The sequence below is a fragment of the Pantherophis guttatus genome, chromosome 2 (genome assembly GCF_059756535.1).
Source record: "Pantherophis guttatus breed Tessera chromosome 2, ASM5975653v1, whole genome shotgun sequence".
NCBI classification, from domain to species: domain Eukaryota; kingdom Metazoa; phylum Chordata; class Lepidosauria; order Squamata; family Colubridae; genus Pantherophis; species Pantherophis guttatus.
The window spans coordinates 43,512,688-43,531,717 of NC_142064.1; the positions used below are offsets into that span (position 1 = coordinate 43,512,688).

Consider the following 19,030-nt stretch of genomic DNA (forward strand, 5'->3'; position numbering starts at 1 on the left):
AGATCTTGGAGTGCTAGTGGACAAGCACTTAAATATGAACCAGCAGTGTGCTACAGCTGCCAAAAAAACCAACACAGTTCTAAGCTGCATAAACAGAGGAATACAATCAAGATCACATTAATACCACTTTATAATATCTTGGTAAGGCCACACTTGGAATGCTGCATCCAGTTTTGGTCGCTATGTTGTAAAAAAGATGTTGAGACTCTAGAAAGAGTGCATAGAAGAGCAACAGAGATGATTAGGGGACTGGAGGTTAAAACATATAAAGAACGGTTGCTGGAATTGGGTATGTCTAGTTTAATGAAAAGAAGGACTAGAGGTGACATGATAGCAGTTTTCCGATATCTCAGGGGTTGCAACAAAGAAGAGGGAGTCAAGCTATTCTCCAAAGCACCTGAGGGCAGGACAAAAAGCAATGGATGGAAACTAATCAAGGAGATAAGCAACCTAGAACTGAGAAGAAATTGCCTGACAATTAGAACAATTAACCAATGGAATAACTTGCCACCAAAAGATGTGAATTCTCCAACACTGGAAGTTTTTAAGAAGAGATTGGACAACCATTTGTCTGAAATGGTACAGGGTTTTCTGCCTGGGCAGGGGGTTGGACTAGAAGACCTCCAAGGTCCCTTCCAATTCTGTTATTCTATTCTATTCTATCTCCTGAGATTTAAATAAATTAAGCAAGAAGTAATGTTCAATTTCTAATATATATGGGAAAATACATACCAACTTTAGATTAATCAAGCAGTAGTTTTTTTAAAAAAAATCTTTGTTCCAAATTGTACAATTCAAATATTTTATCAAAACATGAAATTCATTCTCTACAGCTATCCTAGAGCTGCACACAATCTCTATTACTTTCTCTTCAATGAATTGTTTCTACAATCAGTTGTAAGAAAGTTTAAAATTCTCTTGGTCCTAGTAGTTTTCTAGTTCTCTGGAACAAGGCAGACTGGATTTTAATCTTCTATTGGAGATTTCAGTTGAAGATTTTTTAAAATCAACTCTCAGGTCTTAATGAAGCAAACATTTTTCATCCCAAGTAAAGTAAGGATGTTAGTATTGGTATCAATTATCCATACATTTAATTGATAAATATGAATGCTTAGCTATTAATAGCATTTTTGCTGATAGAATAAAATGTTTTAGTAACTGCTTTGCATGCTGAAATGCTGCATTTACATATAATCATAAAAGTTCTAGTACTATTGGATGCTTGATACAATTGCTTAAAATAGGCAGAATCTGGAATCTTAATATCCAGAGAATCTTATTTCTCTGAATATTAAGAAAGCTTTCAATATAGTTTCTTGGAGATGTTCAAAGTAAGCAAAAGTTAATATGAGTTTTCTCAAAATTGAATTGTTTTATATCAAGTATAAAAATCTAACACCTAAATCAAGCATTATTACTATGTGTTATCATTTTAAAGTTATGCTATGACCATTCCAATAGTTCATTTTTATAAATGTTTTATATTTATATTTTAATAATTATTTTATATATGCATCATTTTAATTAATTAATGTATGTCTCCCAGAGTCATTTCTTCTGAGTTTTTGTGATAAATATTCACTATCTCCCTTTCAATTTGCATTCAAATTTTTGCTCAGGACTCAAAAATATTAAAAGGATCATAGTAGGGGATCAAAGTATAAAATTCTGTTATATGCAAATGATATGTTTTCTAGGACAATGAGAAATGTCCATTCCTAATTTTATTTTGCTAACATGAGTTTGGACTCCTACCTGATTTGTTTGTAAAGTTAAAAGAAATCAGATTAAATATAATTGGTTCTCAGTAATAATTTCAGTGTGTTTAGGGATTTGGGGGACTTAGGTTGTGTTCCAGCTCCTTTATTTATTCATTTCTAGATTTTCTCTGCAACTCCAAAATAGCAGTTATCCCAATATAAAAATTCCCAGAAATCTTACTTAACTAATACATTTCATGTTATATCTTTCATTGGCAACAAAACTGGAAGTAAACATTTGTGGATAAAATAAACATGATCAACAAGCATTTAATTCTGAGACTGACATATAACATATTCAATACTTCCTCTGATAGGAACATCTCTTAAAATATTCACTGTTAGGATTACAACTGCCAGCTGGGAATGTGATTTTATTTTCTATACTTTTAGCTTTATATTGTTTTCAACTTTAAAACAGAACATAATGTCAAATAATGGAAGAACTGTACAAGAGCTCAGAATAGCCTAATTCAAATACTTTTCTCCCCCTTCTTATTTTTCATTCCCCCACTTCCACAACTAGTTCTGTACCATCTGCAGCCAGATGCCTCTGCTCCCAGGCACTCCTAAAGCTATGGAGGCTTCAGCTGCTGCTGCTACAGCAAGAGTGCCTTATTTAAATTGTTAATTTTTTTAGCATGGTACTAAATTATGCTGAATAATCTATAATGTAGTTTGAAACCTGTAGTTTGAAAACCTTTTAGCTCATTTGCAGCCTACCATATTGCTAAGATGTAAACAAGTCACAGCCAATGCCATGAGAAGTTCAGTACCTGAGGTGAGAGATTTGCTATAAATAACAAATTGGTCAAAAACAAGAATCTTTTAAAAAGTAAAGTATTAAGTACTTTGAATAAAAGGGATCCTGTCCATTCTCCTGAAAAAGATAACTCCATCTGTTCATTCTTGGCACTTTTCCTAATAGGAGGAGAGAAACACTGCATTTTCAAAAATTAATGCTTCTATTACATTTTTAAATCACTTTTATGCTTTAATTGTTGGATTATGTTCATCCAACCTTTATTTCCTCTCTCCCCAAATATAGTTAAGATTCAATTTAATATTTCTCAGCATCTCGATTATCTTTTATGGAAACTACAACGCTTCCATAAAAAGACTTTTATGGAAGCTACAACGAGATAACATATCCTGTTATGTTTTAGTTGTATCAACAGCAGGACAAGAGCCAACTTTTTTCATTGATATTTATAGTTTCCATATTAATGTTCAAACAAGGTACATTTTCAGCTTTATTTGAAAACTTTACTCCAATGAAAAATAGGGCTGTGTGATTTGATTTGAGGGGGAGTTTGTACACATTCTGGAACTTGCTGCCTGAAGGAGGCTTCTTATTTCTCCCATGACTACTTTCTGAGCCTGCTGATTGAAAGGTCCAATGGCATTCCTTCTTGCAGACCTGGCATAGCTCCTTGAAGAGCCTTCCATCTTGACTGACTGACCACATGGACACATTTGCAGATGGTCTTTTTGTCATACTAAACTGATGGCATCAGAGGTTCTTTATTTCTCACATACTTTCAACACAAAAACAAAAGAAAAGGTAACATAAACTTTGAATTTTTATTAATTACATTCAGTATCAGACTTGTTATTTTTAACATCAATGCATACTATCATTGCTCAATCTGCCACTCCTCTAAACAACGAATAAGAGACTAACGAATGTCTAGCTATGCTAGAATTGATGGTCTCTCTTGCATCATCCATTACAGATGGTTCTCACTTAATGGCCGCTCATTCAACCACCAAATGAAATTACAATGGCGTTGAATGAGTGACACTCAATTAGGTCTCTAATAAAGGCTGTCACAGTATTCCCATATGATCATAACTCAGGCACTTGGTAACTGGCTTCCAATTCCAACATTGCAGAATCCTGCAGTTATGTGATCACCATTTGCAATCTTCTTGGTTAGCTTCCTACAAGCAAAGTTGGGAAAGTTGGCAGGAGATTGCAAAATGGTGACTATGTGACAACCTCGCTTAACATTCAGCAATGAATTGCTTAACTACAGCAATTCCAGAATTTCTGTTGCTATGTGGCAGTCATGTGATATTGCATTTTACGACCGTATCACTTAATGACAGAAATTCCAGTCCCACTTAACATTGTTAAGTGAGGACTACCTGTACACAAGACAAAACTTGATGATCACAGTAATGAAAAAGCTTAAAATTCAATATAGAAATTTTAAGACCTTTTAAAACTATAAGTTAATGTCACCAAGGTCAATACATTATCTGGTATAAATGCTGGTTTAAATAAAGTTAGTATCTTACTAAAAATCAGATTTTCATAAATTAAATATATAAATGACAAAGTAAACTGCAAGTTACCCAAAATATATCAATACTTACATGAGAAAACAAAATGAAAGTAGAACCTAAAACATTATTTAACAAGAATTTGGCATTTGTTTGATATTGATAAAATATTAACGAGTTCAAAATCAACACAAAAAAACTATACAACAAATAAATAAATATAGATGGAATTGCCTGCTCCTATTCATACCTGAATTTGCAACAAAAAATATTGACACAATAACTGCAAGTTTTTGTACAATACAGAGAAAATGATATATATATATATATATTTATAGTTAAGACATATACATTTACACCTCACTGAACGGTTAGTTCACCCTTAAAGCAATACAGGTAATTTCCTGATAAATTTATTCCTTGCTCTTAAGGCTAATCAGTACTCTGCTATCATTACAATAGTAAATTTTTTTCCTTTATTTAGCCAAATATAAAACAGGCACACTGTATACATTATTATATTTTTGTAAATAATATATACCTCTCCAAGAGCTTCATAGCGTTTTTGGTTCCATCTATGTAAATCCTCTCGGTAGTTAAAAACAAATGGCTCTCCAGTTTTTATATGCCTTAACTGCCCTTCTATAAAGAAAGATAGTAGTGTTAAATTTAAAACACAACTTTCAAAATGATAATTCACTATAAAGACATAATACTTCATGACACAAACATATTCATTTTAAGTAGTTAGCTTAAGTTCCATAAGAGATTCAGTTTAGACCAGGCTAGAAAGTGTGAGACTTTGAGTTCAAGTCTCACCTTAGCCATGAAAGCCAGCTAGGTGACTTTGGACTAGTCACTCTCTATTTATACTACACATATGCACTTATTTATGAGTGCATAATAGATAAAATTACTAAAACTAGATTCTCTCTTCATTCCCTTTACATTTGGCATTGTATAAAAGTGTCAAAAGAATGAGTTTTTGAAATATAATTGTGATATTGGACTGCCATTTTAGGTAATATTTTAATCGGGATCATTGGAGTGTTAAAAAGGTTTTACTGGATTTTATGGGGGTTTTGGTATGGGTTTTAAACTATCCTCTGATGGGAGTGATATATAAATAAGTGCAATAAATAAAATAATTTAAGGGGAAAATATTGTTAACAATTCTGTAGCGCTCATAAAATTTTACCCATGTATAAAACTTGATAATTAAGGAATTCATTCTAATTTTTCAAATTAATTCATTAATGAGTTAACAGTCATTTCAAACACTGTGGATCACTAATTATATTCCAATGCTCAATAATATTTTCAATAATTAGTAAATGTAGATTTGTTATTATTTTTCTCTCATATCCACTTAAGATAACAAAACACATGCAAAACACCTAAACAAAAACATCACAGTTAAAATTACATCCTTCATTCAAATGTGGAACCAAATTCGAGAAATCTTAAAATATGGGATCATTAAAATACTGAGAAACATGTTTGTGCTATAGTAACTAAGAGCCAGTTTGATACAGAACCTAAGGTACCAGTTCCAGCTAGAAACTGGAAGACTAAAATTCTATTCAGTGGTGAAATTCAAATTTTTTTACTACCGGTTCTATGGACGTGGCTTGGTGGGTGTGGCAGGGGAAGGATACTGCAAAATCTTCATTTCCACCCCACTCCAGGGAAAGGATACTGCAAAATCCCCATTCCCACCCCACTCTGGGACCAGCCAGAGGTGGTATTTGCCTGTTCTCCGAACTACTCAAAATTTCCGCTACCGATTCTCTGAACTACTCAAAATTTCCGCTACCGGTTCTCCAGAACCTGTCAGAACCTACTGGATTTCACCCCTGGTTCTACTCCTGCCTTAGATACAAAACTAGTTAGGTGTCCTTGGGTAAGTCATTCTCTCCCAGCCTTAGGAAGGCAATGGAAAGCCATTTCCAAAAATCTTGCCAAGAAAACTGCAATGACTTGTTCAGGTGATCACCAGGAGTCTCTCTCACACACAAAAGTAGTGATTCTTTTTCATAGAGTATGGATTTATTTTGCATAATAATTATTGATGAAAACAAATAAATATAAGAGAAAAATTTACATTCATAGAAATTTTACTGAGTTGTATACAGTTCAATATTTTTGTCTAAACAAACAAATAGGTAATAAGATCTTTTGTTTGAAAAGATCATTTCTAGTATGAAGTGTGTACTTTATGCTATCTTTGGATTTCTGCCTCTTAATATATTAATCAAGCAAAAGTATTCTTTCCTACAGTAGCCTTTTTATTCATTATCAATTTGTTCCACTCCAACTTCACATCCAGTTCCAATATCCCTTCCTTAATGCCAATTATTGTTTCTTCTAGCACATCTATTTTTTTAAATCCCTGCTCAATTTTTGTGTTTATTTTTAAAGCAGGATACTGAAGTTATTTCTCCCTAAGGAAATCAGAGCACTATTTTGAATTGCAGTATATTCTGAAGTGCTCTTAATTTTCATCGAGACATCATCTACTAGAATTTTTTTTTGGTAAATCAGAATAAAATTCCCTCCAAATCACAAAATCATGAGTGAGGATATTAAAAATTCTAGTAACAGCCCCAATAGGATGACACAGAATAAAGAATTATTTAAAATATAGCAGTGCCTTTCAAATGTAAGGATGTTTGAACTTTTAACCTTTCAACATCGTTCATTAACATTTATGTGTTACTAGCTTTGAGCAAGCTAATATGCATTATTAAATGAGAAGCCCTAGAACGAGGCAGAAGAATACTGCTTGAAATGGTTGAACTGTTTGTTTCAAAGAATTAAAAACTTAACAAGCAAGATTTTTTGTAATACTCTCCAATAAAACTCTTTGGGTTACTGAAAAGCTAAGCATTATATTTTTAATTGCTTATGTGTCATGAAGTTATTGTTAATGAAATTCTTCAGGATGAAATTTCAAAATTCTTAGAAATAGAAATTCTTCAGGATCATCTTTCACCAATCTGGCCCTTCAGGTCTTCCAACAATGTACCCATTTTCTGATGTAATTGAGTCCATCCATCTTGTTGATGGTCATCCTCTCCTTCTTTCTTTCCACCTTTCCCAAAGTTAGAAACTTCTCAAGACAGCTAGATCTTTGCACCATGAGTATCAAATACTGTATGGTGATATAAGAAGTCTAGAGTGATCTTTCTTATGATCCATTTGTTTATTTTCTTGATTATCTATGGAATTTTAAAGTACCTTCTCCAATATTAGCTTTCAAAAATGTCAATACTCTTTCTCTCCTGCTTCTTGAAAGTTCATCTTTTGCTTCCCCATAATATCACAAGGAAAAACATTGACTGCATGATTGTGATCTTCGTAGGTGAAACAAATCACAACATATGTATATTTTTTCCAAAGCCTTTATTGCTACCGTACCAAGTAGTGGTCTGCAATTATCACTTTTCTTCTGGTTTCTTTATGATTAATAGCCGAATCTAAAAGCCAGAGACTATGTACTAATACATTGTTGGGTAGGGTAGTTTTTAAACTTGCTGTCATTAGTTTGGACTTCTTTATATGTAATCTTAGTTCTATTTCTTCACTTGGCTCCCTGACTTTCATTAATAGGATTTCTAGATAACATAAGACAATCTAATTGTAATTGACAAATCAAAGTACTATATATATGATTATATTTTTAACAAATCCTCCATAAAATTGGAAAAGGCGATATGTGAAAGGAAGTTAATATTTTTATTTTTAGTATCTTGTTAAATTAAAATCTGCAGTATCTTTAGGATCAGTTGTTAAGGTATAGTTCACAATGTTATTTCAAGGAAAAAGGTTTGGATTTCTCCCCCATGTATATTTACAATTCTTTTTTTATTCATGTATAGCAAGAATGTGAATATCTGTATTTTTCTAACCAGGGAAAATTTATTTCAGATTATTGCTTGTACTAATTATTTGATACATCTGTAAAAGAATAATCAGTACCAAGCTATAAAAATAAGGTATGGAAAAATATTTATTTCTAAGTGATATTTTTCTGAAACTATTACTTACTTTCATTAAAGGTGTATTCAAATCCTTCAAGAGTATCAGGAAACTCAAGAGGTGGTTCATCTTTTTTCATCAGTTCATCCAAGTCTATTCTAGACAACAAGTCTGGGGAAAAAAGGTGGGGAAGAAGATAGTCTTTCTGTAGACCTCAAAGTTATTACTTTTAACAAAAATTGTTTTAAAAGAATTGCTAATTTATCATAAACATATTCAGCAACTTCCCATATACATAAAACATTTAAGTTTAATAAAACTATAAAAATATTGACAATATATTGTTCCTACAGAGTTCTATCCAGTTATGTTTTTCTTCAGGCTACCGACACTGAAAAAGATTTTGAAGCTGCGAATTCAAATGTCCCAATTTTCTTTTTCAACCCACATTCAATTTTTTGAGGCTACTGGGTTACTTTAGAAGAATTGCCCTTCTAACTTTAAAAACTTAATCTGGTATATTTACAAATGCTGGAATTTCCAGAAATATACTATGGTAGTACTAGAATGATTAGTTTTACAGAGACTTGATTTAGTTTCATTTCTATCAAATCTCATGACCAGCCAGAGTTTATTCTTCAAATAAATGACAACACACTAAGATCATCTTTTGCATCTGTATTTTTGCAAAAGGAAAAACTGGCCCAAGATACAGCATTGGGGGTGGGGAGACAAGGGAAATGCAGGTCAAAACAGGCAAGGAATGGAGAACATCTTGGTGCTTTGAATACATTCAAGTTGCTGGAGCTGGATGTATTGGATCACAGGGTGCTAAAGAATGTGCCTGAAGTAATCTTAAAATCACTGGCAGTAATCATTGAGAACTCTGGAGTACAGCAGAAACAACATAGAACTAGATAAAAACTAACATTATTGCAATCTTTTAAAAAGAGAAAAGAGTGGATCCAGGAAATTATAGACCAATCAGCTTGACATCAATGCTTGGGGGGGGGGGGTGTCAAGAAAATATTGCAAGTACTTGAAAACAACAACATATTTATTAGAAGTCAGATTGGTTTGGTTAACAATAGGTCATGTCCAACAAATCACAATTCTTCTCCACTGTTACTGCATCCACAGAATGCCACCCAGTGGCCCAGTTTAGGGTTACCCAGACAGTTCTCAGGAAAATGAGCCCAGAGGCCTGTGGAGGAATTTTCCATACATCTGGAGGATAAAATCACTCTGATTCATTCCCAGTTGAATGTGAAGCACAATGCAAGTACTGTGGAGATGCCCAGGGAGCAGATTTACCCAGTTATCTGGCAATGGTTTGATTCTGTTGGACCTGAGGTGTCCTGTGGATGTGTTCAAGTGTTGGTGAATTCATCCTTGTTAGACAGAGTTTTCCGGCTCCTTTGGTGTTGCTGTGTCCCCTTCTCAAGAAGCCATTGCTGAATCCTACCATTCTGGATAATTTTTGTCTACTCTCCCATCTCCCATTTTTTGGGAAGGTTGTGGAGAAGATGCTGACATTGCCACTCCAGAAGATCCTGTAAGAAATCGATTATCTGGACCTTTATCAGTCAGGTTTCAGGCCCAGATATGGGACTGAAACAATAATGGTCACACTCATGGATAATCTCTGACAGGAGCAGGATGGAGGTAGTGCATCATCCATGCTCTTCTTTCATTACCATCAACCATGGTATTTTTGGGGCTGACTTAGGGAGTTGGGTATGGGTGGCACAGTTATGTGCTGGTTCACTTCCTTTCTTTGAGGTTGGCCCCAATCAATGTTAATAAGGAGATCCAGTTCTTGGCCCCAGCTTTGTGGGGTGCCACAGGGTTCTATGTTCTCCACTCCTTTTTAACATCTACATGAAACTTCTGTATGAGATCACCCATCACTATGGGATGAAGTATCACCAGTATGGTGATGATAGCCAGTTATATATCTCCGTCCCTGGTGATGTAAGTGATGCAGTGGACATTCTTTCATGGTGCCTGGAGGTTATAGTTGCCTGGATGGGAAACAACAGACTTCAGCTGAATGCCCTTTTCTGAATATGTAGGCTCTCATTGGTCAATCATACCCTGGTCATTTCCCATTTAGACTAGTGCAATGCACTTTACATGGACCTTGAAAAGTACTTGCAAGCTTCAACTGGTCACACAGGCAATTTTAGGCACCCTAAGAAGGGATCCTGTAACACTTCTACTCTATGACCCAGTATTGGATGCCAGTTTGCTTCAAAGGTTGTGACTTACATTAGCCCATCTCAACTGGTGAGGCTGGGAAGATATGTTGCAGGACCTGTGAAAAGAATTCTGGGCTGTTCAGAAATATGAAAAATAAATAATCTCTTTGGAGTAATGTAATGAGATTAGTAACTCAAGAAACTATTATGGCTATAATACACCTAAGCTTCACAACGTCAGTAAGGGTTGAGATAGGATTAGGCCACAGCCTCTTAATAAAATGGAATAATGGTCCTATTACCAGATGGATTCACAGTTGGTTAAACAATCATGCATAATACATGTTCCTTAATGGATTTATGTGTACATGGAAAGGTTTCATCTTGGGCCCACTGCTCTTCAACATTTTTATGACTTAGATGAAGAAATAGGAGGGATATTCAGCAAATCTGCAGAGATCACATCACACTCAGGGTTCAAAAAGGTCTTGATAGACTTGAATATTGTATCCTATTCAACAAAATCCTATCCAACCATGAGAACTGTGAAGTTTTGCACTCAACTAGATTAAAAAAATGCACGAGTATAGAACAGACAGCACCTGGCTTCTCAGTAGTACTTGTTAGAAGGATTTCAACAGATTAAGGATGAGTTAGCACTGTGCTGTACCTGTCCAAGGAGCAAGTGCAGTCTTGGGCTGAATCAACAGTGAAGAGCAACAAAGTGTGCTCTTGAATGTGAGGATGGAAGATAAATTCTATGAAAAAGGGTTAAAATAACTGATAGCAAAGAAAGGTAAGGGAAAACATGATAATAGTTTTCTAATTCTTGAAATGCTATCATAGGAAAGAGAGTTTGGTTTTTTTTTTTCAATATACACCTACTGGCCAGGAAAAGAATCACAGATTTTTTCTATGGCCATTCCAACCTTATGGAATACTCTCCTTCAAAAACTATGATACCCCCCTCCATATTGTGATGCTTATCTTTTTAATTTGCAAGCCACCCGCAGTATTTTTGGAGATGAGAAATGTGTTTTCCTGAATGAGTAAACCACTAAGCACATTTGAATTATTCTTGGAAGGGTATTCAAACAAATCTATGTAAATATTTACCACCTAACTTCAATTTTATACATACATGGATTCATTCTCTCTCTCTCTCTCTCTCTCTTTCTCTCCCTCTCCAAAACAAAGATAAGCAGTAATCATGCAAATCCATTGCAATAATAACAATAATACATGAGGCAGAACTTGCACCTAAATTGACTGAGGGGAAGTGCAGAAGAAGACAGCATGGTAAGAGTGAGGAGATTCAATTGCCCTGCCTCTTACAGAGTGAAAATATCTGAAGCTATCATGTGAATACTGCCTCCTAGGAGCATATTGATTATATTTGTGTCCTGTCAGTTTTCTACATAATTCAGGATAGCATACATTGATTAACAGTTTATATGGCACTCTATTTCTGAAGACTAAAAATAGCGTATAAAATCGGATATAGTATCCCATTTTATGTTCAGAGGAAGAAAAACAGGCATGTTGAGGAGAGTTCAGCAGGGATTAGGATTTAAAATCCCAAACTGTATCAAATTAAAAGTTATAGAAATCTAAAAGTGAACCAATAAGCAACGATTCCTCCCAATATAGAAAGAGAGAAAGAGAGAGAAATCTAATTCAACCAGGCTGCCATGGTGGAATTTTGTATGTTCTTCCACTGAAATAATTTTGAAATTATTATAATACATAAATTCAGTATCAACTTTTCCAAACAATTACGGTGTGGGAACAAGGTAGCCATGGTGTATGTGTAGACCAGTCTGGCTGGTTGGAACACATATGCGGAGCTTGGCTATGGAAGAAAGTAGGAAAAGCGGGTTCAGTTAGATGATCATTGAAAGGCCCTCTTCGTTCTCTCTTTGTTCATAATATTGTAGAACAGAAAGTGTGTAGCAATCCCTTTGAACTAACATTCCTGACAACTGAGGTAAATCTCTGATAACGGGGCCTCTCAGTTGGCAGGTGATGGGATGCTGGGAACGAAGCCAAATATGATAACATAGCAAGAGTTAAGTTTTGTTTCTGTCTTAAATATTGCTTTCCTAGAATTCATGTGATTTACTGTAATATGGTAGGATGTGAAAGTTATGTCCAGATATGGAGAAAATCCTTCGTATCACGAATGTAATATGAGAATGTATAGCTGTAATCATGTCTTTTGATACGCCCTATACCCTTGTATAATAAAAGAGAGGTCTGGAGTCAGCTCGAGGCTCTCTCATCCCGAGAAACACCTGTGTCTGTGTATTCTCTAATCTGGACCTCTCATGGGGAGCCCACCAGATGTTCGCAACATTATGGTATGTTTGTTTATTTTTTAAAGCTTTTCCCCACACTACTTTGTTCCTTCTGTGTGTTGACTAATATGCATAAATTGTAGCATTTTTCTTTCCATAATAGGATTTTTGCCATCAAGGAGATCCAACTGGCATCTCTATCACAGCTAACAGCAATCCTGTTGCATGCTGATATATCTTTTTTGGAAGTAAAGAACAAAAAATTCTGGATTATGGATATATGTAAGAGATTTATTGCAGCCAAGAAATGTGGGTTGTATCATTTGCACTTGCTCACCTGTTTTACTAACCACAAAATTATAGTTCATCAGAACACAGTCTACGAAGTGCCTATGGAGAAGTTCCAAATTAATTTGTACCCTTTAATGCTGTAGTCTTCTCTTTTTCATCAGGACCTCCTTGTTGGAGTTGCGCCATGTTTATCCAAACTCTCAGCAAACTTAAGGCAATGATGAAAACATGCATCAATCTTGAGGTGATAAGCTGAAAAAAAATTATAAATTAGAATGATAAATTTATTTCCCTGAAATATCCTGACTAGAAAAAATCATTACAGAAATGAAAGAGTTTTTTTAAAAATCAATATTATCTGAAAAAGGGTGCTAGAATGGAATGGAATGGGCTAGAAGTGTTGCTAAATAAACAAATAATATGACTCAAGAAAAAATATTTTCAACATCTGTCTTAAAACATATCTCATAGGTATACAATCCTAGATATCCTCCCTAACAATAATTCAACAATTAAGAAGTGCTTTTGCACTTTCTTTTCCATTCCCAATTTGCTTTGCAAATACACTCAGTTGTCTTTGCTCTCCATCTTTGCCAAAGCTTTTGGCAGTTTTTTCAATAAAATCAGTAACAGTCAGCATGAATTTTTATCCCATTCCCCAAAATTCTCTGCCCTTGGTCATCTGTCTTCATTTCTTAACCATATACTGTGTTTCCCCGAAAATAAGACCCTGTCTTATATTTTTTTGAACCTTGAAATAAGTATTTGGCCTTATTGCCATGCACTCAAAAGCCCGATTGGGCTTATTATCAGGGAATGTCTTATTTTGGGGGAAACAGGGTAATAGCAATAGCACTGCTTCACAGTGCTTCACAGCACTCTCTGTGGTTTACATTCAGCATATTGCCCCCAATAATCTGGGTCCTCATTTTACTGACCTCAGAAGGATGGAAGGCTGAACCAATCTTGAGCCAGTGAGATTCAAACTGCCAAACTTCTGGCAGCCGGCAATCAGTAGAAGTGGCCTGCAGTACTGCATTCTAAATACTGTGCCACCACGGCTCTTAATTTATAATTCAAAAATAATTCATTTTTAAGGAATCTCTTAATCAGATATGATGATCATATAATATACTAGAAGTAACACAGAAATAATTGTTAATCTGTAATCTAATATCTAGAGTTTGAGGGTCTACTATGACTGGGATTACAACAGCTTCAAGTTTTGCAACCTCACTTTCCATATTTCTCACATCAATATAATTTCTTATTTTTACAGTCTACAACCTACTACTTCAAAAAAAAATTACTCATCATTGTAATTTGCCTGTCTCTGTAGTCGCTTTTCCTGATATATCAGATTAAATCTGCTTGATTCTCAATCATTTTTAAATCCACATCTGCAGTGTTTATTCTCAAATGCTAGCTATCTTTTCCTGGTACATCTAGATTACCGGTATCTTCTTCCTCCCCCAAATTCAACATGCATTCATACTAATAGAAAATTATCAACATGAAGGATAAAGGAGGTTAAAAAGAGAACAAATTAGATTACAATACTTCTTGAGAACCAGCACCCACCCACCCACAGAATTTGCCAGCTCTTCAGCACCCACCTACAGTCCTTGCTGGCCCAGCTTCACTCTGTAGCACCCATCTGCAGTCCTCACTAGTCTACCTGCACTTAGCATCACCTTTAGCAGCCCCCACCCTGCATTCCTAGCCTAGGACTCCTACTAGCAACCTCACAAGGTAAACCAGGGAGGAACACAAACAGATAAGCTAATTCTACTTTATTCTGAAGCTACATTAATAGAATCTCGCAAGTCTGAAAGTAGAATCCTCCCACCATCACTTTAACAGCGTGAAAAATTAGGGAAGCCTCTTGCTCTGCCCATTATGCAGTTGTGGGCTACGCTGTCTCTTATCTGATTGTTCCTAGACAGCATTCTTTGCTCCATCTCCCAAGGTCATTCCCAAAGACTGGCTCTTTCCTCTTAATAACCCCATGGTCCTGACATTATGATGGTACCTGGGACTGATGGGATTGCTATCGCTAAGCAATATGGTCACATTGCACTTCAGAACCACATTGCTTAGTAACAGCAATCTAGGTCCCAATTGTTGTGATAACTGAAGGGCTACCTATAAAAAGGTGCATAAAATTTCATGGTTTAACATTAAATAAATTCAAAAGCATTTGAAAACATGTCACCATTAGAAGAGTCAAAATCTTTACGAGAAACTTGGCATTTTTTTTTTGCCAGAAACTATTTTTTTCAATATTGGGTTCAAGCTTTTATGATAACACATTTTAAGTAGGGATAATAAATGTTCATTTTTAATCTTGCCCTGTGTGAAATTTTAATTATGTTCAGGAATGAAAATAAATTTTTTCATTGTTATGTACTATCAAACATTAAGATTCTTGTAGCAAACAGGTGCATTTCAACAATTTTAATAATAAAAATCTGGAACACTAATTCATTATATAGTACTTTTCTTTTAGCTCTGTGTTACACTGAATTTTAACAAGTTTCATCTGAATTATAAATGCATAGATTGTTATTTGTACTTATGATACTTTAACAGTAGCTATGTATGCTTATATCTTGGTTTTTATGAGATTATAAAATACATTGATCTTATTTTCTCATTTTATTAGTGTTGTTTTAATGTATATAAGATTTTGAATTAAAATGTCTTGAAGCTGTTTAAGAGTTTTAGGATTTAAACAATATAAATAATATGTCAGATCACAACCAACGATGACGGTATCTATGATAAAGACTTCCAATAAGCTCTTTATACATTAATAATACATTTTGACTTGAGGCAGGTAAAAAATGAATTGCTTTTAAATGAATGTATTCTAAAAAAGGAAGCTGACAATTGCTTACACTTTGATACACCATTTAAACATCAATACCAAGTGATAGATAGATACTGGGGAAGTGTTTATGCATTTCACAATGTATTAAAGATGGAAAAGTATATTAGAGAATGTTAATGTGGTAACTTCTAATTGACTATTCAGAGCAATTTTAATGAAGTTGTACAAGCAAAAGGTATGTGTGAATAAGCAAACTTCACATAACACTGTATAAGTGTATATCATTTCAGATACATTAATCCTATTTAAAATGTTATTATAATAAAAAAGAAAACCAAAAAAGTACAAATTCTGGAAATTTTACAGAATTTAATTTTACAGAAATTATTTTACAGTATAATAAACATGACAATAACCGAAGAATAAGATAGTAGTGTGTGTTACTTTTGGAAATTAAAATATAGAAATAAGCAAATGACACACTGCCTTACAGGAACACCCATTGATCCACCATTTTAGCAATTGCCCAATGCACAGTGGGCAATCCAAAGGAATTGAAACATCAATAAAGATGCACCCCTGCTAATTATATGTGGATCTATGTAGGGTTACTTTCCATTACACCTTGTACTTTGAGGCACTATAAGAAAATAGAAAGACTGCAAGAACTCCATCTTGCAAAGTTTTATTTTTTCAAAATGGAAAAAATGGTATAAACTGGGAACCAGTGTACCAGACTTTTCCCTATTTTCTCTGGGGACCATGGAACAGTTAGAACATCTGATGTGCTTCTTGAAAGAGATGGCAATAACGATGAAACTGCAGAATAGTTATGTAAACATTCATCCTGACACTAATATTGTACTATAAAAAAAAAAACATAAAAGCCTCTCCCCAATATCTGATTAATATTACCAGTGCCTCATAGGAAAAGGTATTAACATTTATACACCAGCATTCTTTTTCCTTATTTTGCTTTGTTGTATTTTACGCTGTTACGTTGTTGTGTCCTCTTGTTACAACAACACATATACAGGTAGTCCTCGATTTACGACCCCAAATAAGCCCAAAATTGTTGTTGCTAAGTGAGACAGTTATTAAGTGAATTTGCCCCATTTTACAACCTTTCTTGACACAGTTGTTAAATGAATCACTGCAGTTGTTAAGTTAATAATGTGAATTTACGATCTGTTATCACCACAGATGCTGAAAGTAATGTCTGGGTTCACAAGAACACAATCCAATAACTTTGAAGGGTGCCAGGCTGGAGAAAAATGTACTAGATAAATTGATTATGTGGCATTATAGAATGGAATGTTCTTTGTTCTCTATTGGCATATTGAAGAAAAGCAGCATAATCCAGTAGGTATCAATGATGCATCCAAACCTACATTCCACTTTAAAGCTATAGTTTTTTTTACAACATGGACAGCTCAACTTGCACAACCTACTTTTAGAATAGGGTCAGTCAACCAGACTGCATTTTTTGTGAATCCCAACTATTAGATTAAGTAAACAATGGTAAACAGATCTGTTACAACCCTGAAGAATTACAACTGGTTTCCATAGCAACTACACTGATATTAGTGCAGAAGATAATTACCTACTTTTTATTACCATTTGGCAAGTTGAATTAGGAACAGAATATTTTATCACACCACCATTAGTTTACGTTGGCGAAGATGACCTCTGGGTCAGGAACTTTGGGAGATCTAGTGCTAAAAAAAACCCAGGTGGGTGAACCTTCTTAGTGACTGATCTCAAGGTGTTATTTATTCTGCAGGAAATCCAGATCATTCTGGCACTTTTAAAACCTCCAATTCGGCTTCAAACACAATCCATGCCTGTATTGAGTACGGCAAAATTGATCAGACACCCCAATCCAAGTAGGCAGCTTTTTTTTCTTTCTTTCTTTCTTTCTTTCTTTCTTTCTTTCTTTCTTTCTTTTTTTCTTTCTCCTTCCTTTCTTCCTTCCTTCTCTCTTTCCTTCCTTCCTTTTTTCTTTCTTTCTTTTTCCTTCCTTCCTTCTCTCTCTCTTTCCTTTCTTCCTTTTCCTTCCTTCCTTCCTTCCTTTCCTTTCTCTCTCTCTCTCTCTTTTCCTTCCTTTTTTCAAGCCCAGTCGTCTCTTTTAAGTGCCTAATTTTGGGACGCTCCTCGGAAGGACCTGAGAGAGAAGTCAGGTTCGATCTCTCAAGAGACCCCAGAAAAAGCATCTCGAAAAGGCGCCCCCGCCAAGTGGGGGAAGGCCAAGCAGTTCCCGCGAGTCTCCAAGATAACGCCCGCTTTTACTTCCTGCTCGTGACAGGCGACCCCTCCCCAGCCCCACCCTCAAAAAAGGGACACGGGGCCCCCCGCCCCAGGGGCTTCCCCCTCCTCTCCTCCTGTGGCAGGTAACCACAGCCGAGCCGTGCCCGTCGATGGCGCCGGTAGGGGAGCCCTCCGCTTCCCAGGCACGTTTAAGGCCAAGGACGCAGATCAGAAACACGCGCACCTGAGGAAGGGAGGAGGGGTGAGGAGGGGGGGTCGGGAGGGCTTGTCGTTGCCCGAGCGGAGGGGAAAGGGGCCATGCCTGCCGTCGCCGTACGCAAAAAAGCAAAGCGCAGCGGCTACACGTACCTGCAGTTCCGGGAAAGGGGGCGGGGCCAAAACTGTTACCGAGAGACGCGCCGCCGCTTCTCCTCTTTACTGTTTGGCTTTTGGCTTATCCCGCCCCTTCCGTTCTTCCAAAAAAAATAATAAAAAATAAAATGTCGAACCCCAGTTCCGGTTCCGGTGACGCGAACGGAGTCGAGCCGGGGCGTCGGAAAGTTCGCGCTTTCCGCGCTCTTGCTCGCGGTTCTCTCCCTCCACCTGCCCTGCGCGGATCTTCCCGCGCAGCATCCTGCCCTGGAACAGGGGTCTCCAACCGTGGCAACTTTAAGACTTGTGGACTTCAACTCCCAGAATTCCTCAGCCAGCAGAGCTGGCTGAGGAATTCTGGGAGTTGAAGTCCACAAGTCTTAAAGTTGCCACGGTTGAAGACCCCTGCTCTGGATGACCGGGGCTGAGTGGTGTCTGAAGGCTATGCGTGTTTTCTGTAGGTGCGGAATGAGACCTTCATCTTTACATTCGTTATCCCAGGGGGGGAAAAAAAGTGACTGACCGCTAGGACGGATGCATCGGGGATCGGAAGTGCTTTCCTCTTGGCTGAGTTCACGCGGCGTCCGAAATCTTGGATTGCGGCATCTGGTTTGCAGAAAGGCGGTCAGGCTCTAGGCGGCAGCGAAATGGCAAAGAAAGTCCTGGGGGGGTTTTTTTGGTGGTTTTTTTTTTAACTGCCGTCTGGCTGTCAGCCGCATTTTTGCAGCCCAGATCCGATAAGACTTAGCTAAACCAAAA

General features: G+C 36.1%; 1 protein-coding gene across 7 annotated transcripts in view; it reads right to left on the reverse strand.

Moving 5' to 3' along the window:
• The window catches only part of ARB2A (ARB2 cotranscriptional regulator A), a 231,421-nt gene extending 213,026 nt beyond the window's left edge, over positions 1-18,395 (reverse strand). For 3 of the 7 annotated variants that reach the window (XM_087885890.1, XM_060690615.2, XM_060690616.2), the window contains exons 1-4: positions 18,269-18,386; positions 12,948-13,071; positions 8,100-8,201; positions 4,591-4,691 (exon numbers count right to left, since the gene is read on the reverse strand). In XM_087885890.1, coding sequence (XP_087742016.1) covers positions 4,591-4,691; positions 8,100-8,201; positions 12,948-13,053 — 309 coding nt within the window. In that variant the 5' untranslated portion in view covers positions 13,054-13,071; positions 18,269-18,386. Of the gene's footprint in view, positions 1-4,590; positions 4,692-8,099; positions 8,202-12,865; positions 13,072-18,268 lie in introns of all 7 variants that reach the window. The other 4 variants (XM_087885891.1, XM_060690614.2, XM_060690613.2 and 1 more) reach the window with 3 other exon arrangements.
• Positions 18,396-19,030: the final 635 nt, after the last annotated feature.